At 36.6% G+C, this 27785-nt stretch overlaps 3 protein-coding genes and 1 long non-coding RNA gene across 4 annotated transcripts in view; 2 read left to right on the top strand and 2 right to left on the bottom strand.

Moving 5' to 3' along the window:
* rb1 (retinoblastoma 1) overlaps positions 1 to 21319 on the top strand; it is a 31554-nt gene extending 10235 nt beyond the window's left edge. Inside the window, exons 9-27 of the mRNA XM_042710870.1 lie at positions 157 to 234; positions 562 to 671; positions 756 to 833; positions 1346 to 1433; positions 1541 to 1657; positions 2429 to 2496; positions 2573 to 2593; positions 2713 to 2789; positions 2928 to 3154; positions 15611 to 15726; positions 17380 to 17492; positions 18165 to 18310; positions 18433 to 18537; positions 18673 to 18786; positions 18918 to 19060; positions 19241 to 19271; positions 19359 to 19501; positions 19589 to 19635; positions 21185 to 21319. Coding sequence (XP_042566804.1) covers positions 157 to 234; positions 562 to 671; positions 756 to 833; positions 1346 to 1433; positions 1541 to 1657; positions 2429 to 2496; positions 2573 to 2593; positions 2713 to 2789; positions 2928 to 3154; positions 15611 to 15726; positions 17380 to 17492; positions 18165 to 18310; positions 18433 to 18537; positions 18673 to 18786; positions 18918 to 19060; positions 19241 to 19271; positions 19359 to 19501; positions 19589 to 19635; positions 21185 to 21255 — 1893 coding nt within the window. The 3' untranslated portion in view covers positions 21256 to 21319. The remainder of the gene's footprint in view (positions 1 to 156; positions 235 to 561; positions 672 to 755; positions 834 to 1345; positions 1434 to 1540; positions 1658 to 2428; positions 2497 to 2572; positions 2594 to 2712; positions 2790 to 2927; positions 3155 to 15610; positions 15727 to 17379; positions 17493 to 18164; positions 18311 to 18432; positions 18538 to 18672; positions 18787 to 18917; positions 19061 to 19240; positions 19272 to 19358; positions 19502 to 19588; positions 19636 to 21184) is intronic.
* Positions 11283 to 13096, bottom strand: lpar6b (lysophosphatidic acid receptor 6b). The gene has a single exon (XM_019094794.2). It carries the CDS (start codon positions 12456 to 12458, stop codon positions 11418 to 11420), a length of 1041 nt encoding a protein of 346 aa, XP_018950339.2. The 5' UTR covers positions 12459 to 13096; the 3' UTR covers positions 11283 to 11417.
* Positions 21320 to 21415: 96 nt separating the features above from the next.
* Positions 21416 to 21597, bottom strand: LOC122134793. The gene is made up of 2 exons (XR_006153087.1): positions 21530 to 21597; positions 21416 to 21483 (listed from the first exon to the last, which is right to left on the bottom strand). It is a non-coding gene; the product is annotated as an uncharacterized LOC122134793 (long non-coding RNA).
* Positions 21598 to 23675: 2078 nt separating this feature from the next.
* On the top strand, positions 23676 to 25053 carry cysltr2a (cysteinyl leukotriene receptor 2a). Its single transcript, XM_042711460.1, is given in 2 exon segments — positions 23676 to 23689; positions 24009 to 25053. Coding segments are annotated over 2 exon segments (1056 nt in total). The 3' UTR covers positions 25051 to 25053.
* The last annotated feature ends 2732 nt before the right edge of the window (positions 25054 to 27785 follow it).

The raw sequence follows: 27785 nt of genomic DNA, 5'->3' as shown, positions 1-27785 counted from the left end.
CCGTTGCAAGCTTTCAAATACAGCTTGTGTCCATAAAATAGATCTTATTTGCATAATCACATCTGCATTTACATGACCATGCATGAATAGTAGCTCATCGCATGAGTGGAGCTTTTACTTTTTTCTAAGTAGAGGCCACATTATTTTCTTTTCCAGGTGAAAAACGTGTACCAGATGACTTTTTGTGCGTTTCTGGACTCTGTGGGTTTTTCAGGACTCCAAGGGCTTCCTCCTGTGAGTAATATACACATAAAAGCTGCTTCTGCTTTTGTGAGCTGTATTGTTTTTAGATAACTAATCAAATCCCCATGGGGTACTTCCCACCTTGGACTATGAATTTGAACTTGCCTGTATTGTATTTTATAGTTTGTTACATGTTGGACTATGTACACAGTTTTATAGACTCTCTGTTTGCATGGTGATAATTAGGAATGCTATTGCAGGTTCAGCTCTGGTTATTAACAATGAATTAACAGCTATGAGAAAGACATACAATACAATTTCCTTCCAAAGTCTGAATTAAAGTAATGCTTGTGGCCATCTGTTTTCCTTTTATTATAGATGGAGACACTTTCCAAGCAATATGAAGAGCTGTACCACAAAAACAAGGACTTTGATGCCAGGCTGTTCTTGGTTGATGATGAGACTCTTTCCCCCAACAAAACAGAAGTGTGAGTGTGATCAAATTTAAATCATGTTGTCATACGTTTCTGCAGCTACATATGTTTTGAAATAAATGTCAATATTCCTCATAGGTCAAAGGTGGAAATGACTCCAAGAAAGAATCTGTCTGGAGATGATGTTGCAATTCCAGTTCCACAGACCCCAATCAGGTGCGACTTTGCTCCTTCGATACCTATGTGACAATGAGACAATTCTCCTACATTTATTTTATATATTAAAATTAATATGAAGCACCAAACCAGCATATCAGAATGATTTCTGAAGGATCCTAAATCTTTGAAACCTTTCTTGAAGCAAAACAGCTTGGGAATTTGCTCACTAGTCAGGGTCAGAGTTGTTTGTGAATGGTATTATGTGCACCCAACAGTTTTGTAATGCTCTAAGCTTATGCCACATGACGGGATTCCCTCTGAGATCTGGTTTCGATGTTTTCACGAGGCCCCCAAATCTCTGAACTTATCCTGGATACTCGGTACACTAATAGTACTCTAACGGATGAAGGATGTATATGAGCAAAAGTACCTCTTCTGAGTTTTTTTGAGACCTTCCTGTACCGAAGGTTGTCTTGAAAACATTTGAGGTTTATTTGAAATTTATTTGACTTTAATTGATGCTTTTACCTTTTTTATTTTCTGTAGTGTTTTCTGTTTTGTTTCTCTAGGGCTGCAATGAACTCCATACAGCAGCTCAGGGTTGATCTCACCTCAGCCAGTGACCAGCCCTCAAGCAATCTCTTAGTCTATTACAAGGTATTTACTTTAAAAATCTATTTTGTTTCCTAGACAGAAAAGTCAGATCTATATTATATAGAAACAAAGTGATATATAATGTGTATTATTTGTAATGTGTTTGTCAGAACTGCACTGTTGACCCATCTGAAGAGATCAGAAAGAGGGTTGAAGAGTTGGGTCAGGTCTTCATCAAGAGGTTTGCTCAGGCTGTGGGCCAGCACTGTGAGGGGCTGGGCAGAAAGGTGTTTTATTTTTATTTTTTTACATTTATCACCATCATGCTGCTAAGGCTGTTGATAATTCCATCTAATTTGAATCAGATATTATCAGGCCTTTTTGTGAATGCTGCCAAAATGCCAGTGGTTATTATTTCAATGTTTGTGAATCTGTAAATGACACCCTAGATAACAGTAACTGGTTAATCAAGTGCTTTATTGCTTTTATAATTCTCAGATATTAAATATTGTTTAAAAGTTTGGAGTCAGTAAGATTTTTAATACTACTTTTCAGCAAGGATGCATTCAATTGCTCAAAAGGGACAGTAACGGTAACAAAAGAGTTCAAATAAATGATGTTCTTTTGAACTTTATTCATCAAAGAATCCAGAAAGAATGTATTAAGCAGTATAACCATTTGATAATACATTTATAGTAATGTGAAATCATTATTAAACAGCAAATCATCATATTAGAATAATTTCTTAAGGTTTACGTTACAATGAAGACTGGAGTAATGGGTGCTGAAAATTCTGCTTCAACATCACAGGAAGAAATCATTTTAAAATGTATTAAAATAGAAAACAGTAATATTAAATTGTAATATTAAACGATGTTATTGATGTTTGTTTTTTTTATAAACAACGAAATGCAGCCTCTGTGAGACTTTTTTCAAAAACATTATCTTATTAACATCTTATTAAATAGTTTTTTTTTTTTTTTAAATCAACTCCAAACTTTTAAACAGTAATGTAGCTTTTGTACAACAAAGGGACAAACTTTTTTGTGTTTTCTCAGCGGTTTAATCTTGGTGCCCAGCTCTACTACAAAGTCATGGAGTCCATGCTTAAATCGGTAAGCCTTAATGAAATTTCAGTCATATTATTTGTTGTACTTTTTTTTCTGGTATTATTATTTGTGATTTTTTTTGGTGTTGTTGGTATTATCTGTCCAAAACTTCAGGTAAGAACGAAATGAGCAGCATCTTATGTCATTTATCAGATCATTGTGGCCATAAGTAATCTGTAATTTTGTTCTGAAATATACACTGACAGTTAATCATGTTACTTGCTTTTTTTCAGTAAACTTCTCAACAATGCAGCATTTCATACCTCATTGCTTGCATGCGCCCTTGAAGTTGTTATGGCAACCTATGTTGGTAAGTTATTTTAAGTGTTTTTTAACCTTAAACACTCATAATGTGACCTAAAGTCTTTTTTTTAGTTTCAGTTTATAGATGTGTATTTAAGAGAACAATCTTGTATACATTAGCCACACATGTTGCTTCCTTTTCCAGGGAACTCCTTAAAGAGTGGAGGTTTTGGCCGCAGCTCAGGGTCCAGCGATTCTGTGGAAACTGATCTGTGCTTCCCCTGGATCTTGGACGTCTTCCGGCTGCCTGCTTTCGACTTCTACAAGGTGATAGAGAGCTTCATTAAAGCTGAGCCCACCCTGAAACACGACATGATGAAGCACCTGGAGCAGTGCGAACACGTTATCATGGAGAGTCTCGCTTGGAAAGCGGTGAGTAACTTTCCGCTGCCATTTATGTGGATTGTTTCCTTCATTCAGTCACTGAAGCATGTGTTTAGCAAGCATTCCGTCTAGTTTAGCTACTCTCCAACATAAAAAAAAATAGCAGAGTAATCCTTTAAATGACGTTTAAAACTTTTCATGGTCCATTACATCAGTTTCTAGTTTAGAATATGTGATGTTGCTGAGCAGACATCTCATTGACTAGCACTTCCTCTGCTGCCAGTCGGCTCTTTGTGTACCAAACTACTGGAAAAGTAGTAAATAAGGGGGTTCAGGCAGCAATTAGTGCTGGCCAGTGAGAGCACTACGGGATGGAGCACTTTTGTGACTTGAGCCAGACCGCAGCTGTGCACAAGGCCCACCTGTGTGAGTGTGTACCCTAATAGATTGAGGTGATAAGGGGTAAAGCAGACAAAAAAGACCACCAGGACCCAGTAGATGACGGTGAGTGTGCGTCGGTGCCGGATCTTCCTGCGGTGTGGCAGCCTGCAGAGCACACGGAGTATGCTGCAGTAGCTGAATAGCAGGAGCAATGCAGGCAACAGATAGGCCATTTGCACCAAGCCAAGAGCAGCTAGGATTATAGTAAGGTGGCGTTCGGAAGAAGGATCCGAGAGGCACGGCTTGTTCCATCGGGATGCTGCCGAATACAGAAAAGGCAGAGTGAGGCTGAGGGCCAGGACCAGGCACCAGATCCCAACGCTTAGCATACGGGCGGTACGAACCTTCCTCAGGTGCTGATGTAGAGGGTGAACCACAGCAAAGTAGCGGTCTACTCCAATGCACACCAGGAAGAAGATTCCTCCATATAGGCTGATATACTTCAACGTGAAGGTCAGCTGACAGAAAGCATCTCCTGGAGACCAGTTGCTGGTGTGGTTGGAGGTAGTAGCAGCTTTGTTGTGGTGATAATAGATTCGCAGGGGGAGCGAGATCACGAAGAAGATATCTGCAACGGCCAGGTTGGCCATGTAGACGGCCGTGCTTGTGAGCGTTTGAGGCATCCGGCAGAAACGCCGCAGCGCTGTGGCATAGCCGTGCTGGTGGATTTTGGATGTATGTGTGTAGGATGTCTTATTTTATGTGAAGCGGTAGCTGGTGTCCACCGTGCAGTTGGCTGGAATAGATATGTACGTTGTGTTATGGAGATCCATGATCACTTCAGCTTGGCCGGCCTTTGTTTGCATCAGTCAAAACCTGCTTCTTGCAGTCCAGAACCAAATGAGGAACCTGTCTTTGGCGAGAGGGAAAATGACTGTATGGTTATACTGATACCAACAGGTTTAAATATAATATAATAAATAGGAGGTTTCTGCAACACCGAAGTGCTAGACTTTTTTTTTTTTTTGCCATTGAGTGCCACCTCTTCATCTAGCCACCTCGAAGTATAGAAGGAAATTTGCAAAGTTACAACTTCCTCTTCGTGTAAAGCGAACCACCTGCTCTCTACCTGGTTATAATCAGAAAGGGCGGCAATGTCTATATGACCTGGGTTTATGAAATGGAAAGGTAAAGTGATTGAATTATGACAGAGGAGGACTTCATTTAGAAAGCAGCCGTTACTGCCAGTAAAGGACCATTTTTAGTTTGATTAATGTTGAACTGCCAGTTATTTGTACACATTGTAAATACGCACATTTAAACTTGTCTTATGAATGTTAAATTGATTGAAGAATATGTATGAATTTTGTCTGCTACATTAAAGAATACTTTAAGAAATGTTTGGTTTAACTTTAGTATAAAAACATGGAAAGACTTATTCAGTGTTTTTTTTTTTTATTATTATTTATCTATACAGTTTTTATGATCAAAACCTGGGTAGATTATATAATTTGAGACTTTTTTTTTATTTAGGTATGGTTCTCAAATATACTGCTTATGTTATATGCTATGGATAAATAGAAATTCAATTCAAGTTTATTTGTATAGCGCTTTTCACAATGCAAATCATAGCAAAGCAGCTTTACAGAAAATTTAAGTTTCTACATTATATTTAGTATAATGAAATGCACATAATGTGGTACCTTTAAGGTTTTTTTATTATTAAATTGAGCATGTAAGGGATAAATGAACTTTAACAAATTCATAGAGCAATCTAGTCTTGATGGAAATTTGTAGATAACATTTTTAAATTATAGATAGCATAGATAGAGTAAACTCACCATTTTGCTTTATCTCATCCATCTTTATCTAAATCTTCCCTCCGATATCTCCTGGTTAGTTCAACATGCTCTGTTCACAGTCACACTTGAGTGAAGGTGCCTTTAACAGATATTAAGTCTTTATATATAGTCACACTAAATCAATAAACGTGTGTGTGTGTGTGTGTGTGTGTGTGTGTGTGTGTGTAGGGTTAGGCTTTACATATATAGTCACACTAAATCAATAAAGTGTGAGTGTGTGTGTGTGTTGTGTGGATTTATTATTAATATTAGGGATGCACCGAAATGAAAATTGTTGGCCGGAACCGAAAACCGAAAAAGAGGAAACCAAGGCCGAAAACCGGAACACCGAAAGAAATTATGCCGATTATTAGTACCATTGCGTTTATGGCTATGACTGTGTACTAACTTTACTAAAATCAAGGCATTGCAATTGCATAAATTAATATTAAAGTTTCAAAGAATAAATCAATTACAAATTATGCAAATATTTATTTAGCACATTGCAACAATGCACAGTATAAAATAAAATTCAAACTAAAATGTTTAACTTGACCTTACTCATGTGTACATTGAAAAATAATGCACAGGCCTACTGGCCTGCAGAAAGGTTTTAAAAAATTAAATTTTTTCTCTCATATCAGACATGTTCTCTCATATTTAGGTCAAGTGCATTTGAAATTTTTCTCTGTAGGAACGCTGCTTTATTTCCGCATCCAAGTAATGGTCGTTATAACGCGGATAAAGTACAGTCGTGATGAAGTGCAGAGGATCCGAATAGATCTCATTGTGAAACGTGTGCTGACAGATTTTAAGGGTGTACTTTTCTTTGTTTTCACTCTGTGGTCCGTCTCAACCTCTTTGCTTAGGAGACGCTTTAGTGCTGCGATTAAAGGAATAACGTCCGCTACAGATGCATCATAGGAGCTGATCTCTTTAGTTAGCTGCTCAAAGGGGGCAAGAAGAGAGAGAATGTTCTCTATTAAGACCCACTGGTTAGAAGTGAATGTCGCGGGGAGCTCGTGGTCTGCGCTATGCAGGTGCACGTGCAGGTCGCGGTTTCTGTTTGCATCATCTAGGGCTGGGAACCGAGAACCGCTTCTGTTTTTTGAAAAGAACCGGAACCGTGAGCAATTTCTAAGTTTCGGTTCCAAAAACGGTTCTGGTGCGACACGTGACCAAGTGCTGTGAGCAGCCTTGCGCTGGTGTTCTGACGATTCGGCGTTTCCCGTAAAGGATGTCACAAATCAAAATGCGCATTTTGACGAATATCCTAGTAAACACAGTCGTTAGGCATGTCTTAACGTAAACAGTTGAGAAAGAAAAGGCGTGTGTATCAGTATATTAAATCCGTGCTTCGTTCTTAAAGTGAAAGCAAACTAATAATAAATCTAATGCTGTCAAAGAAAAATACAAGTGCTCACTGCTCCTGACTAAATAACCGTTATAACATCAGAAATGATTCATCTATATTTAATTTACAGAGTGAAGACTGCAGTTATTTTACATTTGATTTGCCTATTACATTTCTGTAGCGTACCTGAAAAACTGAGAGCTGAAAAACCTGAAAAGCACTGTTTATTGAACTTGTGTCTTTGTTGTATTGTAGTTATTTTCTGCTATTGCTTGTAATTTGGTTATCTGTAGAAAAGATTTTTAGCACTGAGCCCATAGTAGCAGCCAAAATTGTTTTTCCAATTGTTTATTTTCTTTATGATTTAAAAAAATGTGTAGGCTTATTTTTGTTGTGAATGTCCCAACTGAGGTACAGAATGAAATTTTTTTAGATAAATGTTCTTGTTATATATTTTGGTTGTATTTGTTAGTTAATAAAAATGTAGATGGTTGTTTAAAATAGATGTATAATATCAAAATATCGATATATCGATCAATATACTTCTGTATCGAATCAAATCGTAATTGTATCGTAGAATTTTTTGAGGTATCGGCAAATATCGTATCGCTGGGTATGAGAATCGATATCATATCGTATTTTGACGATCCATCCGATTTACACCCCTATTAAATACACCCTGTCTGCCGGACGCGAGCAGCGCAGCGCGACAAAGTAGGCCTCATAATAATCAGTGATGCTACACTGGATGCGACACGACATGAGAAATCCCCGACAGTAAACAGCCTCTTTCTATTTATGAGTTACTGACACAGAGTTCAAATGTCCTGTGTAGACACTAGACAGACTCAACCTTTTGCGATGCGGCGGTGTCACGTCTGGTGTAGACACGGTTCACTGTTCCGCTGCCAAGCAAGGGGCGCATTAACTCCTCGTCTGCACACGCTCTCTTTGAAATAGGAATCGTTGCCATATTTCTTGTTAACATCCTTCATTTATCATGGTCTCGTTTGTATTTGGCCAGTTTGGAGAAACCCTCACCAAACCTGACCAGCCAGGCGTTTGCGATCACAGGAACTTGTACAAACGCGGATGGGTGACATGAATAGAGATGGCTCCAGATCGGCAATGTAATATTTGGTTGCCCAACACAAAATGGCTGAATGCATAAACTTTATGTATTTTTCTGCGCTCTAACCTAGTCTAAATAAAACAGTTTGCAACTATTACTGTTGTTACATTTTTATACAAAAGTTCGTATTATGCTTGTTATAGAATGCGTGACGTCACGTGCACTACCGCCGGTGGCAGTAGACAACGTGACGCGGTTGTCACAGTGACCGTCACAGCCCTATACAGGTCATTTCAAAAGTGATAAACAAAGTGATAGAAAATATTTATTTTCATGCATTTTAAATGTTTAAAAATGTGGCAACCACTCATTGCATCACAGGATCTCCTGACTGCATTATTATTTGTAAAATAGGGGCTTTATGGAGTGTGTGTATACATGGTTATAAGTATAACAGTTTATATTTCATTAATTTAGGGAAATGAACAAGTGTCTTAGCCCTCAAGGGACTATTTGTCCAACCTTATTCCTGCTTGAAAAGCAAAATGTTATTGATAGTGTAAAAAAACATCAACTTTGAAGCACATGCTGATTGATGGACTTGCATTACTCAACATTACTTACTACCTTCCAGCAACACTACATTCAATGAAGGTAAAATAGTAAAAAAAACATAATAATAGTTTATTTAAATGGAATCGGAACCAGAAAATTTGTATTCTGTAATATGTTGAATTTTGACATTGACAACCTTTAAATTAAGTTGACAGTAAGTAATAAACAGTATTGAGCATTGAGTATTTGAGTATTGTGCATTTTTCCTTACCACTATTTTTTTAATAGTTGTTTAATGATTTTAATGGATTTTTTATTGGTTGTTTAATGTTTCTAATGATTTCCAACCCTAATCATCACAACATTTTGGCCGTATTTTTTCGGTGATAAAAGTTTTTCGGCCGAAAACCGAAAATGCACTTTTGGGCCATTTTCGGCCGAAAATTTTCGGTGGCCGAATATTCGGTGCATCCCTAATTAATATAGTAGTTCAGCTTTGGATACAGATGCAGTCTACTTGAAATAATAAGAAAAAAAACATACAGCTTGAACCTTTTGTCAATCATACTGTTTCAATTTTAAAAAGATTTCTTTACATTTACTAGTCAAACGGGAGATATGAAAGGCTTTATTTACTGCAGATTTAAATTCACTCAGTAAGCATATTTTACTTCTGTTATTATTTTATTTTTTTTAATTGAATTCACAGTTTCATACAAAGTGGTGATTTACAAAACATCAAAAAGGTGTTACAAAAACACCTAAAAAAAATTGCCTTTTGATCTTGTACAGGCATTTTTGGTTTTCCGTGACACCTTGTTAATTGCTGTGGCAATGATGATGTTATCTAACTGGCTAAGCTAGATGAGGTTTTGCAGAAATGGCAAAAATGAATCATCAGTGAAAGCATTAGTAAGAATATGTTAATCTACAAAACCAATTTAGTAATGTTTGCGTCATATGCCATCCGTTTTCCATAGTGACATTATAGCTATTTAATTTCCAGCTTGTTGAAAATTGTCTTTTTCTAAAAATTTATTTTTTTAAACTGCATTCTTGACCCCTTTAGTAACTTGCTTTCACTTGTCTGTCTCGGTCCAAGGATCTGTTGTGCAAGTCACTGTCTAGCTGGATTTTCCCAGGACTGTGCATGTTTTGACCTATTTAAATGTTAAGCACTACAAAGGAAATATTAGTTGGTCTATGCAGGTTCAAAGACTCACTAACCATTAGATTCAGTGAGAGATTTCCTCAAGAGTTTTCTCAGAATCACAAGGATTCATAGGTGCTATCAGATTAAATGGCCTTTTTATCTTCCCGTTTATAGATGCATTACCCTAAAACATTGTAGATATTCACACATTGGACCTGAGTGAAAATTACGGATGTGTTGTTGTAGAGTTTAAGAGGTTAATGCCTTTTAGGGTCACACTGGAAGTGGAGCCATTTGCCAAGTGAATGTACCGAAATCCTGCTGCTAGTGACACGCACAACAAAGATGTGAATCTACCTGTTTCCACTGACTTATCATAGGGTATTCATTTATAACCAATCATTTATAACCAAAAAAAAAAATTAGGTAGTGTAGTCTCAGTTTCCTAATTCCCTGAGCTCTGACATTTCATGAATCATTTATTTTTGTAGCACTGTCCTATTTTTATATGTATGCAAGGCATTTTCTTAAGAAATAAAATTACATTTTGATATTTTTATTAGTATTTATATCCAGAAAACAGCATTTACAGTAATCGCTCAAAAATGCAGCATGTTGCACTGGTTTATTCCATTCCATCCAGGCTTGTTTGTATGCATGGCAGCAGGATCACATGCAAAGCCTGCTGCCTATCGTGTACAGTTTAAAATGCCCTTTAGAGGTATGATTTGAAAGTGTTTTTCAGCATGCCCCCTGGGCATGTGATTGTGCAAGGAATGCAGTGTTGAGTGATGGAGCAGGAGTTGTAAATTCCTTTTAGAGGTATAATTTAGTTGTTGTTTTTTGATTTGGGTCATTCTGTTCCTTCATGGTATGTTTTAAAAACTATTTAAAAAAAAAGATATTTAAAAATAAAATGAGATCATACAAATCAGAAATCATCATGTATATATAAAAATTTGGAAAAAGATGAAAAACACTGCTTGAGTTGTTGCTGGGTTAATCGCTAACTGTATATAAGCGGCACACCCTGCAGACCTGTTTGCCTTAATTTCTTACACTGACAAGCCTTGATATAATCAGTAGACCAAAGCCCATGTAGTGTCATCATTCTCTGAGAGTCACTCCCTTTTCCTCTCACTATTTGTCCTCTCACTATTTGTCCTCTTATTAAATGGATATAATGGAATTTGTTTACCTTAATCGTGACTTGGCTGATTTGCACAGGAATAAACATGAAGCGACACATGGGAATATTTTATCAGAACATTTTTACCCCAAGTGTCATTTGTTACAAGAGACTGGCAGTTTTGTGAATATTACTATACATAAACTGGAAGTTTATTGCATTAATACATTTAAATGTGAAACAAAATAATGAAATCTGTTTAGATGCTAACACTTTACAATAAAGTTCAATTAACATTTTGTTAACTCAATAGCTTATATGAAATAACAATGAACAACAGCATTGAACAATGTAGTTAATTTGTACATATACATTTTGTACAAATTAAGAGTATATTTTGATCGAACATGAATTAACAGTTATTTATAAATTAACCTGGATTATTAAGTGCTGTAAAAAAATATTCATTATTAATTCATATGTAAAGTGCTTCTGTTTTTCAAGGTGAAGCAAGAAAGTTTGAGGCTTATTCAATCTGTCGTTTGTCTTGAAATGTAGCACTTTGTACAGAAATACTGTTTTGTTTTTTTTGTTTGTTTTATGTGTTTTTGTGTTTTTTTTTAGGTTTTTGTATAGATATGTTTATTTTTATTTGTTAGAGCACCAAAATGATACTCAGATACTCTTTATACTTCAAGTTCAGTAGTCTTCTGTTAGTTATCAGTCAAATACATCCCATGCCAACCAATTGCTAAGTATGCATTGGCTGAGTATGTCAGATGAGAATATGGTAAAAAAAACAAAACAATTGCTGCCTGAACTTCGGTCATATTGTAGACTCTTCAATGATGAATTTAACTTTAAGAGATGCAATTTTATTCATCGAATCACTTCTGTTGTTAACACTCTTGTCAATTGTGTTGTTTAGCGTGTTTTTGCGAGCATAAGACTTCCGTTTGATGGAGTTCTGAATCGTCTCGGAGGTGAAGTAATAGATCACTGGGTCAAAGCAACAGTTGGTCACGGCGATGCAAAATGCAATTGGATAAATTGTCCGGACCACTGACTCCACAGTGCAGTTTGTAATAACCTGACTTCGAACCAGGGTGTAGAATACCAGATTGACGTTGTACGGAATGAAGCAAAAACAGAAAATGAGCAAGTGCACAACAATCATGCGCAATATCTTAGCCTTATTCAGCTGCCCTCCGCGGCTGATGCTCTCCGGGTGTCGTAAGGTCTGTAGGACCCTCGTGGAGCAAAAAAAGTTGATCATCAGTGGAATCAGGAAGCCCACGATTTCCATAAGCACCACGACTTTTGATACCTTGGACTTCCACTGGGAGTTTGAGTAGTTTTCAAAACAGTACACTGTGTTGTTTGTTATCGAAGTGGTGTCCATCATGAAACCTGCAGTTAGGCTTCCCGACAGCAGAACTACCCAGATCACAGAGCAGGCTATTTTAGCATTCCGCTTGGTCCTCAGTGTTCTAGACGCGAAGGGGTAAACGATCGCCAGGTAGCGGTCCATGCTGATGCACGTGAGGAAAAGGATACTGCCGTACATGTTGGTGTAGAACAAGGCCACTGAGATTTTGCAGAGAGCATTACCGAAAGGCCACTGACGGTTAATAAAGTAGAACGTCCTGAAAGGCAAGCTGAAGACGAAGAGGGTGTCTGAGACCATGAGGTTCAGCATGTATGTTGTGGTCTCGTTGCGTATTTTTAGTCTGCAAACGAAAATGTACATGGCCACCACATTGAAGAACAGCCCGAGAACAAAGACAATACTGAATACGGAGCTGTATAACACATATTTAAAGTCATCATTGGTACAGCTTGAATTGTTCATCTCTGTCATTGTCATTGATTAGAGTTTGGCTTAAAAGGAATCAGGCAGTGCTTTTAAAGGTCAGAGAGCCCAAACATGAAATTCTATGAAGAGCCATGTAAAAGTATACAAATCCAGTGTGTATACATTTCACAGATCTGCCTTCTTACCACTCTTATCATATTGCATAATCCTACTGTCAAAGTGCAAAAGCGTGCACATAAGCATTTGCAACCACATCAGTTTACCTTCTTTTTCCTCTCAACACGGCATAGTGGATGCTTTGCGTTTGGTTCAATAAATAGTCAGCTTGTTACCGGCACAGGAAGTCAGTTTTTAGATTTTTGTTCTTCATATTCACAGTTCCAAATTGCTCAGAAGATTCTTGGCCTCAGTCTTTAGCCTTTCATGAAAGGTTGATCCATAGCCTGTTGACGTTCTTCATGAAGAAGAGCAATGTGAAATTTCCACCAACCAGCCTGGTTTAATTTCAGTTTCTTGTTCCTTGAATTGGTTTCCCATCGCTCTGTGACTTGAGGCGTGATCTTCTTTGTCTCGTCAAGATCTTACTCATAGGCTGTCACTTTGTTGTAGCCATATGAGGCTTTTAATATCCAACCTGCTGCTCAGTCTGTGGTTTATGCAGTGAGTTTTTGGAAGGCAGTGAGGACTGGAAGGCAGACAAGAGGGTGGGGCTGGAGTTAAAGCACTTCCTTTCCATCGGTTACTCTTTCACTCTTTCATGTAGAGTTCACATTGGTTTAATTATTTATTTTAGAATCATCTTTGACTATTAGGGGCAAGCAGCATTTCTGTAATATTAAAGAGAAGATTTTCATTTGTTTGCTTTGTTACATAAATTAGATCCTATATAGTAGAGACACTTTGCTGCTGTTAGCATAGTACAGGGGTCTAGATCCATATCCAAGTTTGGTGCCACCTAAACCATGAATCATTGGTCATTACATAATAAAAAAGAAAAAGGTTTGTGTAAAGTGCATTAAGTTTTGAGTAGTTGTATTAAGTATGTGTGATTCTGTACTGCTAGAATGAGTGGTCTTTGAGACTGATTTTTCTAATTTTATACTTTTATGCTAAATCAGTATAAATCCCATTGTGAAAATTAGCTTTTTGAGAAATACATATATTGTAGTTATACAACATATTTAGTTTTGAAATATTTTGTTTTGGGCCCCTTGATTGTTCAGACCTTTGCTAGAAAGTATTTTTTTATTTTTGTTTTGCCTTTCCTTGTGGTTTCTTATGTATTATAAGGTGTGTGTGTGTGTTGTATGCAAGAGCACATTGCTCATTGATTCCTAGGCACATACAAAGAGGGATTGCCAGTCCAAAGTTCACACATTTAAATCGACATGACATCATACGTACAACACAATATGCAAACTCATATAGCTTGTAAATCAAGGGAGTGTCAAGGGTTCATTATACTTTTTGTCCAACTGGTTATTTGAAGGAAATCATTTGAGTAAAAAGCTTACTAATGTAAAAAAAGATTACACCTTTTTTCCTCCTTATCTGTCCTTATCTTTGATGCTATTAACTATTTGAAGTGTGAATTATTAAAGCACCAAGGAATTTTTTTTGGAATTTTTTTTATTGATTTTTATCTCTAAAAGTCTTTTATAGCTTAATATAATTAATATGAATATTTAAAAAAAAAATTGGAAATAAAATATACAAATGCATTTTTTTTTTTACATCGTGTTCAAATAAAAATTACAAACAGGGCATCATTCAGTATAAGATGCATTGTTTCCCGTTTATAGGCCAATTCACACCGCACAGACAAACGCCAACAAACAAGTTGGTTCTAGTTGGCTGTTGGGTTTAGAATTTTATTAAAAATAACTGTCGTGCTCACACTGCCCCAACAAACACCAACAAACTCAAGAGTCAAGTAACACCATGTACACCTGACGCAACAGTTGTCGTATCGCGTCGAATCCAGTGTAGACATCGTCACTGATTATAATCAATAGAACCTCTATTGTATTTTGTCACGTTGCGCCGCGCCACTAGTGTCCCCTGTAAATGGTGTAAGTCTGATTGGGGATGAAACTGATGATCCTGTAACCACAATCAAACTTTTACTGTTATTAATGTCTTTGCGTGTCATTCTTCGCCTGAAAAGACGGCGAAAAAAATGATAGAGGAAATGGTTATAGGAGGCTTTGGGTGATTAGTTCTTTAAAGTATTAGTTTTCTGTTATTAACTTACCCTCATGTCCTTTCAAACCCATAAGTCCTTTGTTCATCTTTGGAACACAAATTAAGATATTTTCGACGAAAACTGAGAGCTGTCTGACCTTTGCATAACAGCAACATTAAGAAATGTTCCCAAGACGAGAAACGTAGCAAGGAGATCTGTAAAATAATCCATGTGACATCTGCAGCTGAGAATACTTTTTTGTGCGACAAAAAAAAATAACGACTTTATTCAACAATTTGTCTCCTCCGCATCCCTGCGTCAAATTAAGATATTTTCGACGAAAACTGAGAGCTGTCTAACCCTGCATAGACAGCAACACAACTGAAATGTTCTCCAAAATGGCACCAGGGTGAAGCAGAGGAAACAAATTGTTGAATAAAGTCGTTATTTTTTTTTCCTTTTGCGCACAAAAAGTATTCTCGGCTGAACCACTGATGTCACATGGATTATTTTACAGATCTCCTTGCTACGTTTCTGGACTTGAGAACATTTCAGTTGTGTTGCTGTCTATGCAGGGTCAGAAAGCTCTCAGATTCCATCGAAAATATGTGTTCCAAAGATGAACAAAGGTCTTACGAGTTTGAAATGACATGAGGGTGAGTAATTAATGACAGAATTTTCATATTTGGGATAACTAACCCTTTAAGTGAAATATGCGCATCATCATGGCAACGGTTTGTGGCCACGTCAGATCACTTCAGTTTGTTGGAAAATCATTTCACACTGCTCAGACGTTCCACGACCCAACAAACACCGATTAAGCATGTTCAGTCGGGTGAAAACAAACTCCAACCAACACCAACAGATGCCAACAGGGGTAACCCACTGATCCAACAAACTCCAACAGACTAGTTTGTTTGTGTTTATTGGCGTTTGTCTGTGCAGTGTGTATTGACCTTGTGAGGCACTCTCGGTTTCGGATCAGTGATGTAAGTGAAGCTCTTATTCTTCTGCGCAGGACTCTCCTCTCTTTGATCTCCTCAAACAGTCTCGTGAGGAAGGACCTGGTGAGCAAGCTGAGCCCCCCGCGACACTAAACCAACCCCTACATCACAACCACACTGCTGCTGATCTGTAAGTCATCCTTCAGAACTAGGACTGTGTAATTCTGATACATTAAAAAAATACTGTTTATGATGTGTAAGTGTTATATGTAAAAGAATCAGTTCCTGTACTAGTTACTTTTGATATTAGGGCTAGTTTAAATTGAGGAATCAGCTCTTTTGGGGTCAATTTCTACCACTACATGCAGCTGCTATGTCTAAAATTAATTTGGGTTAAAGAGGAAATGTTCCCCATTCTAACATAGGAATTCATTGCATAACCAGTGCATGGTAAAGAAAATTCAGTACAAGATTGTTCTGCCGGTGTGAACTCGCATCTGAATCAACATCATTAGCACGTCTCAAACATTAGGACCTTACCCTCAGCTTTTGACACAAAATGCCTCAACACCGATTAGCAAAAGGTTTAGCTTAAATCTTCATTTAGAAAGGGGATTAAAAATTTCCTTAGATTTCTAAATGATTTTATCATGTGATTTGACTTTTATTTTGAAGGGATTTTGTTTAATTGGTGTACATGAAGCTAAACAAAACAGTGAGCATGCAACTAGCAACACCAAGTCTGAATTTCAGGGAATGCATGCCATGAGTTGGTAAATATAAAAAAAAAATATTTATTTGAGTTTATTCTGATAATAAGAATGTTTCTGTGATTTTTGGGCCTATAATTTAGTTTTTTTTTATTCTTTCCTGCAAAGCTAGTTGTTGAAATAGCTGCTGTATAATTCAAAGTCAGATTAGTCATAGTTAAGACTATTGCTGCACTATAAGATTAATGCTAGTTTCGGGGACCTTTGCGTGAGGACGAAGTGGCGTCTTTTGACTAACAAACAGGGAACCAAAAGTCTTGCATTTTTTTTATGTTGCAAACAAGCTCATAGATTATTAGGCCCAGGTGCTGTGTGCACAAAGAGAACTTCTGTCTGTGAGTTGTGGTAAGTTTATGGTATACAAATGTCTCTCTAAAATGAGGTCAATCACTTGCATTTGGTCAGCCTTATACACTAGTTTTGTGTGATTCTGACGAACAGTTGACATTTCAGTTTATTCAAATTCATATTGCATTAATATATACATACAGTAGACTGTAAACTGTTTAAAAAAAAAATCAAGTGAGTAAGTTAGCCCCTTTGAAATCATGTTTCAAAAAAATTATGCATGAGAAAACCAATATTTAAGTAATTTGCTGCTAATCTTCCCCTCCAGTGAGTTAACTCCCAAAAACCACTGACTGGATCAATGATCATAAGTTAAACTCAATGTCTGAATCAGTCTGCATTGTGAATGAATCATTCTTTTGAGCAGTTTTTTTTTTTTTTTTATGAATCTGTTGATGTTGTTTTTGTGATTTATTTATTGTTTTGATGTTTTGTTTTTTTTGTTGTAACAGATACTTAATGATTATTTTTAATAGTTACATTTGCATTCAGAACATAATGTGTGTGTTTTACATTGTTAATTTGTAATATTTCACAGTATTACTGTATTTTGCTGTGTTTTTGATTAAATAAACGAAGACTTATAAGACTTCAAAAACGTTAGAAAATCTCTTAAACATTTGAACAGTATTTTAACTACTGACATTCATTAGCGCTCTCATTTTTGTCTCCTTTTCATTAGCAAAATGTGAATGTGATGTGTTTAACCTTCTCACCTTGCTCAGGTATCTCTCTCCTGTTCGACCGAGCCGACAACCCCCGGCAACAGAGGCCGAGCCCCCCACACCAGGCACCAAAGCACTCCGTTCAAACTCTCTGAGCCTTTTCTACAAAAAATGTATGTTAAAGCAAAGTTTACATTCAAATGCAGTGAGTTCTGAAAAGAACATTTAAAGCTTTTTTGTTAGTTTATACACAAGCTCTATTAGCTTGAGCAAAGCTTACATTCAAGTGCAGTGTATCCTAAAATATATATATATATATATATATATATATATATATATATATAATTACATATACACTTAAAGGGGTAGAAAATTACCCCATAAAACTTAAAGGGGTAGAAAATTACCCCATAAATTACATCATAGGCGTATATGACTTTCTTCTTTTGGAGTATTTGACTTTCTTCTTTCAGATGTGATTATTATGTTTTGAATATGGATATTTTTCTTAGAAAGATGCATCGATTCGCTACAGGAGGCCTTTGTTCACCTCCCGGAGCCGTGTGAGGCACTTTTATTTTTATGGATGGGCACTTTTTATTTAACTTCTTTTGGACTGATGCATGCAACATCCGCTAAGTGCCATGAAAAAAGCTTGAAAGATCAAAGACAATTTTTAATATAACTCCTGTAGGATTTGTCTGAAAGAGGAAAGTCATATACACCTAAGATGACTTGAGGGTCAGTAATTTATGGGCTAATTGTCCTTTTTGGGTGAACTAACCCTTTAATAATAGGAAAAGAAATTTTTTTTTAAACCTTTGTTTGTTTTTTCTGTTTTTCAGTGTACAGGATGGCCTACCTGCGACTGAAAACACTGTTCTCGCACCTGCTGACCTCACATCCGGAACTGGAGCCAATAATATGGACCTTGCTTCAGCACACCCTCCAGAATGAGTATGAATTGATGCGAGACAGACACTTGGACCAGGTACTACCAGCTCTTTTTTTCATAAATGTTATAATATCTTGCATTTGCATTCTATTCGCTTTTTAGTTTATTCAATGTCATGTTTTAAAAACTTGACCCTTTCCTCCCTCTTTTCTTCAAAGTTGATTATGTCGGCTATGTATGCCATATGCAAGGTGAAGAACGTGGACTTGCGCTTCAAAACGATTGTGACCGCTTACAAAGAGATGCCTAATACTAACCAGGAGGTGAGAGTCAATCTGTCTTGTTCCATTTTAGATGATTTAATTCAGATGATAATTCAAATACAAAAAGAATGAATCTAAAGTGATTTTAACAAATGCTCAAGCCATCTTTCTCTTTATTTTTCCCGAATGTGTCAGACATTTAAGCGTGTGCTTATCAGAGAGGGACAGTACGACTCCATCATTGTTTTCTATAACCTGGTCTTCATGCAGAAGCTGAAGACTAACATTCTTCAGTATTCCTCTCCTCGGGTGAGGCGCTCACTTTTTGAATCTTTACTTGTATTATACTTCCCCCTAGTGGCTTCGAGTTATGTTTGAATGAATGAAAGATTTCACAACAACTTTTGGTTGACCTGAGGGTGTTTCTGTTTGTCTCCCAGCCTCCTCCTCTGTCTCCCATTCCCCGCATCCCCTGCAGCCCCTATAAAAACTCTCCTCTGCGGGTGCCTGGCAGCAATAACGTCTATGTCTCCCCTTTGAAAAGCAGCCGTATGTCCCCAGTGGTCATGACCCCACGGAGCAGGTCTGTGTTCACATCTGTCATCAGTTTTGGACATGTAATCTTTACACTTTAAATCCTGTATTGTCTTTTGACTAGATAACTTTCATCTTTTGTTATTATTTTGGGATGAGGCATGAGGTTGACTTATTTGTTTTTTGTATTAATTGTGCTGTATCTTTTCTTTTATGGTATCCTGGACAGAATTCTTATATCTATCGGCGAATCCTTTGGGGTTAGTGATGAAAAGCACTTATTTAATGTTCAATCCATTTTAAATATGTTAGACTTTCTATAAAAATCTCTCTCTTCGTCTCAACAGTCTGCAGACAGATTTCAGAAGATTAATGAGATGGTGAGCAGCACTGATTGGTCCCTCAAGAGGAGTCTGGGTGGAGGCTCGGCCCCAAAACCCCTGAAGAGGTTACGCTTTGACATGGATGGGCAAGATGAAGCTGATGGAAGGTGGGATTTATGTTCTGTTTATTTATTTGGCTATCTCTCCAAGTTTGAATGCAGTGAATCATCAAAAAATGTTTTTTTCATTATTAGCAAATCGAGTGGCGAGTCAACACTGATCCAGAAGCTGGCTGAGATGAGTAAGTTTCCTACAACCTCCGTGCATGCCTATTGTCTAAACTGAGAGCTGGATTTCCCAGAACCACAAAGATACTCAAGCCATCATACTTCCTTCTGTCTGTATATATTTTCCTTTATGAGTCAGATGTTGGTTTTTATTATCTAGTGCAAATTATAGGTTGGTTGCATAACCACAATCCTCTGTCTTGAGAGGTTGCATATCACAGAAGAAAATTCAAAGAATAAATGGTTTCAGTTTAAATATACATGTTATTTATTGCTATGATGGCCAGGCTGAATTAGTGTTACAGTACATGATTCCTCAGAAATCATTCTTATACAGTGGGGAAAACCTTCTGATTTTCTAAGTTTGCCCACTTACAAAGAAATGAAGGGTCTGTAATTTTTATGGTAGGTTTATTTTAACGGATAGAGACAGAATATCAACCAAAAAATCCAGAAAAAACATAATATAAAAGTTAGAAATTATTTTGCAAATGCAAATAAAACAGTCTGTCTGCTGTTTTTGTTCAGACCAATGTGAAAATAGACCCATATTTTTCCATTTGTAAATGTGAATTGGTGTATTGACAAGAATCTAATGCATTATAGAATATATAAATGAATATAGTGTGGTATTTTTTGTGCAGGTTTTCAAATAAGGTCTTAAAGTCTTAAATCTGATCCTAGAAATCCTGCAGGTTCCTTGTGAATTGTAGTGTACGTTAAAGAAGCACATGGTAATGCTTAGCTTTGAATAATCAGATTGATTCAATATTTCTGAAATGAAATGTACTTCAGCATATTTGATTATTTTACGTTTTATGTGAGTTATGTTGTAATTGATGGATGAAATAAAGTAAAAATTTTTTTTGTGTGTATTGTATGTGTGGAATAAATGCTTTAAATGTTTTAAAACTTCTAATTTGTTGAGCCACATTAGAAGCTGTTGTACAACAACAGAGACACACACACACACACACACCTGTGCGTCACTCTGCTAGAAAAAATTATCGCTTAAGTTCCTCATATTGATCTTGTTTTGGATGCATCCTGCTCTATATTTTTGCATTACTTCGCTTTTTTCTGCATTCTCACGCTCAAATAATGTGAAGTAGTCCTGCTGCACTATTAATTGTAAAGCAAAAACAGTTGTGCATTTTGGATTGCTGCATCATGCAAAAACAGTTGTGCATTTTGGAATGATGTATTGTATTGTTATGTTTATTATTATCATTATGTATTAATATATATTCTGCAAAAAAAAAAATTTTTAAGATGATTAAGAATGATTTCTGAAGTGTCATGTGACATTGACTTTTTTTACTATATTATTCATCAAATAAATGCAGTCTTGGTGAGCATCAGAGTTTTTCTTTTATAATTAAGAATGAAAAGAATCCCATATTTTCCAGTTGAATATTCAACAAATGGAATTTTTCTATTCTGTTTTATTACATTCTGTTATTTACATTGTGAATACTCAACAAAAAGAACTTCTTTTCATTTCCGCCTAATTAGCTTCAGATAGAAACATTGTTGATTGATGATTTCTTCTTGTTTCTTCAGGCTCGACACGTACTCGTATGCAGGAACAGAAACTGAAGGAGGAGTCTGTTAAAGAGCATCCAGAGCCCTAATAAATCCACTTTGTACTGGCTGAGGAAAACCACTCCACCATTGAAAGGGAAACATTCTTTTTACTAGGTTAAGTTGTCTTTTACTACATTTTGGGGTAATCGTTGTGATCTGTGTTTGTTGGATTTTGATATGTTCTGTATTCTGTGTTATTTCATTTTAGTTTGTTTTAAGCTTATGAGGGTCCATGAAGGATGTTTTATTCTTTTAGTAAATGACATGACGCATACCTCATTTTTGATGTTTTATTCTTTTAGTAAATGACATGACGCATACCTCATTTTTTGGGATAGTTTTTTTTCCATTCATTTTAGAGTTGCCTACTTTTCCTTATTGCTGCACATAGTTTAAGATAAAATAATTTGACAGAATTTTCATTTTCCTTGAACTATCCTTTATTTTTTTCTTGTATTGTGAATGTGTTTTGCAGATGGTTTAAGATAAAATTTTACAACAGTGTTTCCTTTAATTTTTCCTTTTCTCTTTATTTTGCGCTGTTTTTTTTGATGGATTTAATTTTGTTTATTTTTTATACTTTTTTTTTAATTTTTTTGCGTTTTAGGATTTATTTTGTTTTTGGTATGTGATTGTTGTGTATGTGCTTTTTACTTTTTTTGCTGAGGCTGTGTTATTTTTTTTTGCTTTTTGTGTTATTACTGGCAGTCATCTAGAGCGTTTACGTTCTTCCTGGACTGCGTTATTGTTTTTGCTGTTGGATTTTAAGACTGTTTTAGAGCTTTTGTTACTAATATTCAAAAAAATTTGTCAACTGATTTGTTTGTTAAAGAATAATTAAATGTGTCCTGTTTTGATTCAAGGAAGACAGTGGCACCTTTACCTGCCTACTGTTGCCACAAACTGAGACTGTAGCCATAGCACATGGTGCTAAAATGATAAATCACACTTGTTTTTTCAGTTGAACTGTTTAGGCAAGTTTTGGCAGATATATTTCCTACCGGAATGCTGTTTGTCAGGAAATGACATGTTTGCAAATGTCTTGCTTGCATTAGTTGTGTTTAAAGTTCAGAGAATAATCTCTTGGTGTCTTGTTTTTTTAGAAACTTGATCATTTTTACTTGAAATCTTTTTTCATCCATGCTTCCCAATAGTTGTGAAATCACTTATTTCATAAGTAGATTACTGTTTTGAAATGATCATGACTCAAATACTGGAACAGGTCTATACATGAAGGCAGAAGATGAAATTCAATGCCGTTTATTCATTCAAATTCCCCATCACGTCATTTATGGTTTTTTGTGCTGCTCTCATTATAGCATAGATGCTCACAAAGGCTCTGCTTTGTCAGCAGTGGGTTCTTTTAAAAGGTTATCAGTACATCATCATCTCAGAAGTGCTTGTGCTTGTGAAAGTTTAGTGCAGTGTAACTGGGTTAAATTCCATATTACATGAAGGAACGAATAAGGGGGACAGTAAAATGCACATCTGCATATACTGTTGTGGTTTAAAGCTGACATGCACAACTCAAAGTAACCAGTGTTTCGTTTTGCACCTAAATGGCTTCTCTCACTTAACTCATAATGATAAGCTTTGGACTTTGGACCTTTTATATATGCTGTTTGTCAAGACATATTATTCAAAACACTTATGTACAGCAGTTGAAAGAACTGCTATACTGAACAATGCAGGTATAAGGATGGCTGCTGTTGTTATAGAAGGAAATGAATCAGTCTTTTTGAACAGATTAAAGTGATGATGGGGAGGCTGGTCTTGGGACATCCTCCTTCTACTGTGTTTTCTACTTCATACCACCTCTAGTAGTTGGCAATGCTGTTCTGGTTTGGGTAGTGATAAAGCTGTCTGTGCTTTTGGACAACCTGCTTTCACCTCTTCACACTGCAGAAAAGGTAACATGTCTTTTACAGTTTGCTGTTAAATATATATAATGTGTCTTGTTAACTTTAAATTACAGGTGTCATAATTGTTCAAAACCATTCAGCTTTGTGTTAACATGGTATGTGGCCACTATTGAGATAAAGATTTATTTTTAATAAGACTCTTTACTAACTGGGATTGTGATGGAGATCGTTCACACTAGACTAGAAAAGCCTGTTTTCAGAACCGCTTTTAATAGTAAAAGTAAATTAAAGTGTGAACTGCAAATGGTACATAGCGTAAAACTTCCAGTAAGAATGCAAAGCATTTGCACTCTTAATAATAAAAGACTCTAAAAGGGGGTTTTCAGAGTCAAGCTAAATAAAACAACCGTTTTTGAGTTCCTCAAATAACCTTTCTGTGAACATTTGTTAAAATAACAGTTTTTTCTTTGTGTGAAGAATGTTATAAGAATATGTAGAACCTTTTTCCCACTAAAAGGAACCTATTGTGGAAGGTTCTGTGGATGTTAAAGGTCTTTGGGGAACCATTGATGTCAACAAAAAAACAATAGTTTTTAAGTGTCTATATGGTCATGCTAAGGTAAGGCAGAGTTAGGGATGAGGTATAGTTCAACCAAAAAAATTGCTTGCTTTCATCTTTGAAAAAAAAAGATATTTTGAAAAGTAAGTTGCTGGGGGGGGGGGGGGTTATTTTTCCATCCACGCAATGAAAGTCGGTTGGGTCTAGTTTTGTTTTGAACCCCACTGACTTTGATCGTATGGGCCAATACATTTTTCAAAATACCTTTTGTGTTCAAAAAGAATGTTAGGTTTGTAACAACATAATGGTAATCTATCTCTTTAAGAACTGTTCTGTTGCTTGTTTTAAATCACTAAAACTAACTTGAATCTTTCTCTAGGTGTGTAATTGAATGCGTCATTTCTTGTGCTGGGAAGGACATGAATGCGTCTTTTCCAGAGCGCTCCTGTTTGAGCTTCAACAGCAAGTGTCTTGTAGCGTATATTGTAATTTTTGTCCTGGGACTCGTCGGTCACTCTTTATCTGTCTGCATCTTCTTCAGCCAATGGAGGACCCAGAAGAGTTTCACGCCAGTCAACTTGTTAATGGTGAACCTGTTGGTATCAGACCTGATGCTGGTGTCCTCTCTGCCCCTGAGGGTCTCGTACTACATACAGAACTCTCACTGGATCTTTGGTCACGTCACTTGTAAATTAATCTCATATGTGTTTTATCTGAATATGTACAGCTCTGTGTATTTCCTAGTGGCCCTGAACATCTTGCGTTACTTGGCGCTGGTGCGTCCGTACCTGTACATACGCGTACAGACGCACTACGTTGCAGGTATCGTGTGTGCTCTCATTTGGCTCTTTATGGGTTTAGCCTGCAGTCCACTGTTGTTCACTAAGAAAAAGCATCAAGAAGAAGGCCGTTTTCGATGTTTGGAGCTGGCGGAGGACAACGTGGACCAATTGCTCCTCATCAACAACGTTACGTTTCCAGTGGGCTTTGTGTTGCCTTTGGTGATTGTTCTTTTCTGCTCGGTCTTGGTTGCGAAGAACCTTCTGAGGCCTAGTCCTGCACTCGGTAGGACCAGTCCTTGCAGGAAGAAGGCTTGTGCTCTGGTCATCATCAGCCTTGGGATATTTCTGGTGTGCTTTTTGCCGTATCACGTAGTGCGGACGATCTTCTTAACGTCTTAGTAGGGTTTGGGGTTTTTTTGGTGTGATTTCTCGTGTGAATCTATTTTGGTAGTCCGTAAGGCTGCCGTTGTAGCGCATTGCTTGTGCACGGCTAACAGTTGTCTGGACCCTATTCTCTTCTTCTTCGTTGGAGAAAATTCCCGATCGTTCTTCGCTAAATGGATAGGAGGAAGAAAAGCCAGCACTTACGCTCCAGGGAGAAATCTACAGCAGGAAGAGTTACAGGTTTTGCAGAACTGAATGGAAATGTTGATCTTGGAGATTTACAGTTTTTGGAGAAGTGGTTGGAAATGGGTGCAAACAAGAAGTACCTCATTCTTCTGTGTACTTCATAAATAGATGCACAAAAAGGTCACGTTTTACTGATAGGCCTTTAGAGGTATTTACACTGATGGTGATTAAAGGAATATTCTGGGTTCATTATAAATTAAACTCAACAAAATTTTTATTCGTGCAAATTAATTTTGACTGATACCTATTTTTCTTAAAAAAAAAAAAATGCAATGGGGCAGTTACGAAGAAACTGAATGGGACTAATTTATAAACATTAAAATAGGCTACTCCCTGTTTCAGTATAGCCACAAGACTCAAGTAAAATGCGTGTTATGATTTTAGTGTAGAAAAAAACTAACCAATTTTATAACTTTGTCACGATGAGACAACAACTATACAGCTCAAATAGTTTTTAATAGAAGACGAATGCCTGGTTTCACAGACAAAGCTTAAGTCTAGTCCCAGACTAAAATGCATATTTGAGCTGCCTTAACTGAAAACTTGCACTGACACACCTTAAAATATATCAGTCCCATTGATTTGTATCAAGATGCATGCCAGCAATGTTTTTTTCCTATGTAGGGCACATTTAAAAAATAAATAAAATAAATAAATAAATGTTCTAATTTAACGGAGGCCTAATCCTGGCTTAGTCTAAGACCTGTCTGTGGAACCAGGCAAATAAGTGCTTTTATAAAATTTAACGGATCACAAAGTCTACTAATATAATAATGGTGAGTTCAACTAATGTCGGAAATATTGAATGGTGTTGATTGAGCTTGTAATGAACCCGATATGTAAGTCACTGTTCTCTTCCTCAGTTCCAATATCCAATGATTTCAGGTGGCGGTGTCCTGACATTCTATTCTACCGGTCAGATTTTCTTACCTGGGTTTACTGCGCATGCGCACATCAATATTGCGTCCTTTTTCTCACGCTAAGCAACATTTAATGTATCTGCATTACTGTAAGGGTAGGTTTATGGTTAGGATAGGTGTAGAATTTAATAAAACACAATTATAAAAAAGTTGGGAAAAAATTATTTATTGCTCGTTTCCTGCAGCTGTATCCCTAGCTTCAACCGCGAATATAACACATAATTACTGTATTTGCATTACTGCTGCTCACTTGCATGAAGTTACCTTTGCTCAGCTTTGCAGCTTAGCCAGTGATTACATTCTCTGACAATCACCTGCTCTCTGAAACTGAATGACTGCAAGGTTTTTTTTTTACTCTAAATAGCTAACTGTTAGTGCAAACACCACTTCAGTATTATGGTGTTTAATGTTAATCATGCTAATATTTAGGCTGTGCTGTTGCACTCATATGTGTGTACTGTAGCATGTATTATGTTTTCAGTGTATATTTTCAATTAAAATTGTTTGTCCTGTACTGAAGGTCTCACTTCTCTCTGTGCATCTATGGCACGTGTCTGCAGAGTCCCATGTTAAATTCTGCGCAATCAGGAAGCAAAAGTAATGCAAGCAAAGCATGTGGCTTTATGCATTCACCTGCTTTTCACAGCTCTCCTTGTCGCCACATTAAAACTGCGCACTTTCCTCTTTTTAGGTTGCCATACTGACACACTTTTGTTATGTGGTAGCCTAGATATCCGCCGGGTTTTTTTTATTTTGTATTTCTTTTCATCAGATTCATACGCGGAAGGTCGGTTTTTTGTGGTGAATATCACTTTATCTTCATCAAATCTGCACATCCTTCCACTGTTTATTTTGGGGCGGGGTTGTTCATAGTTACAATATGTTAAATGTCATGGTCACTGGTCAGATTTGTTTATAAGCATGCATCCCATGCATATTGCAGTACTTTTTAAAAAAAAAAAAAATTATTTAAAGATTCAATGCTTAAAGAGAGAAAATGTCAAGAGAACTGTTTCCACAGCAATTATGTTTTGTTTATACATAAACATTGAACGGTCTGTAATAAAATACTGCTTCCTCTTTCATTTCATCCATAAATGGAAGTATTATCACTTGTTCTGTCACTAAAACTCCTCCCATTATAGTGCATACTGCGCAACCTTACTGAAGCACATTAGAAACGTCCTCTGCATCAACACAGCTTGTGCCTCAAAGTCTTGTGAGCTACGGACTTGGATTGCGTTTTTAGCACTTTAGAGCAATTTTGGCAAAATTAAAATAATAAAATTGATTTAAGTGTTTAAATTAATAATTGATATGAGAAATATTGATATAATGTGGATGTTAACAGACCAACTTTAAACACTCTTAATTGTAACTACAGGTATATTCAGGCATTTGTTTTAGTTTTTGTTTTCATTTAACCTATTCATCCCAGCAGTACCAGTGGTTTTGCATTTTATATTGATCTGTTGGCCTGTATGTAAGAAATGTTTGCTAACCTCTGGCGCTGCAATGAAGCCGTTTCTTTTATTACACACTTGTAAATCCACACTCTGCACTATGCTGTTAACGCACTTTTGTTATATGTTTTGTCATTTTAAAGGAGTCTTATGATGCTGCTAAAAATAACATTTTGTGTATTTGGTGTAATGAAATGTGTTTATGCGGTTTAAGGTTAAAAAACACTTTATTTTCCACATACTGTATATTGTTTATCCTCTATGTCCCGCCTTCTGAAACGCGTCGATTTTCACAAGGCTCATCTCTCTGAAAAGCGAGGTGTGTAGAACAGTGGCTGTGTTTAAAGACTTGGCACTTAAT

This window comes from Cyprinus carpio, chromosome A21 (assembly GCF_018340385.1).
Source record: "Cyprinus carpio isolate SPL01 chromosome A21, ASM1834038v1, whole genome shotgun sequence".
Lineage (NCBI taxonomy): Eukaryota > Metazoa > Chordata > Actinopteri > Cypriniformes > Cyprinidae > Cyprinus > Cyprinus carpio.
The sequence above is the reverse complement of the archived record's forward strand: the minus strand, read 5'-3'. Positions and strand labels throughout refer to the sequence as shown.

Excerpts from the sequence above, each read along its gene's own strand:
- lpar6b (XM_019094794.2), bottom strand. The coding sequence starts at position 12,458 with ATGACAATGACAGAGATGAACAATTCAAGCTGTACCAATGATGACTTT.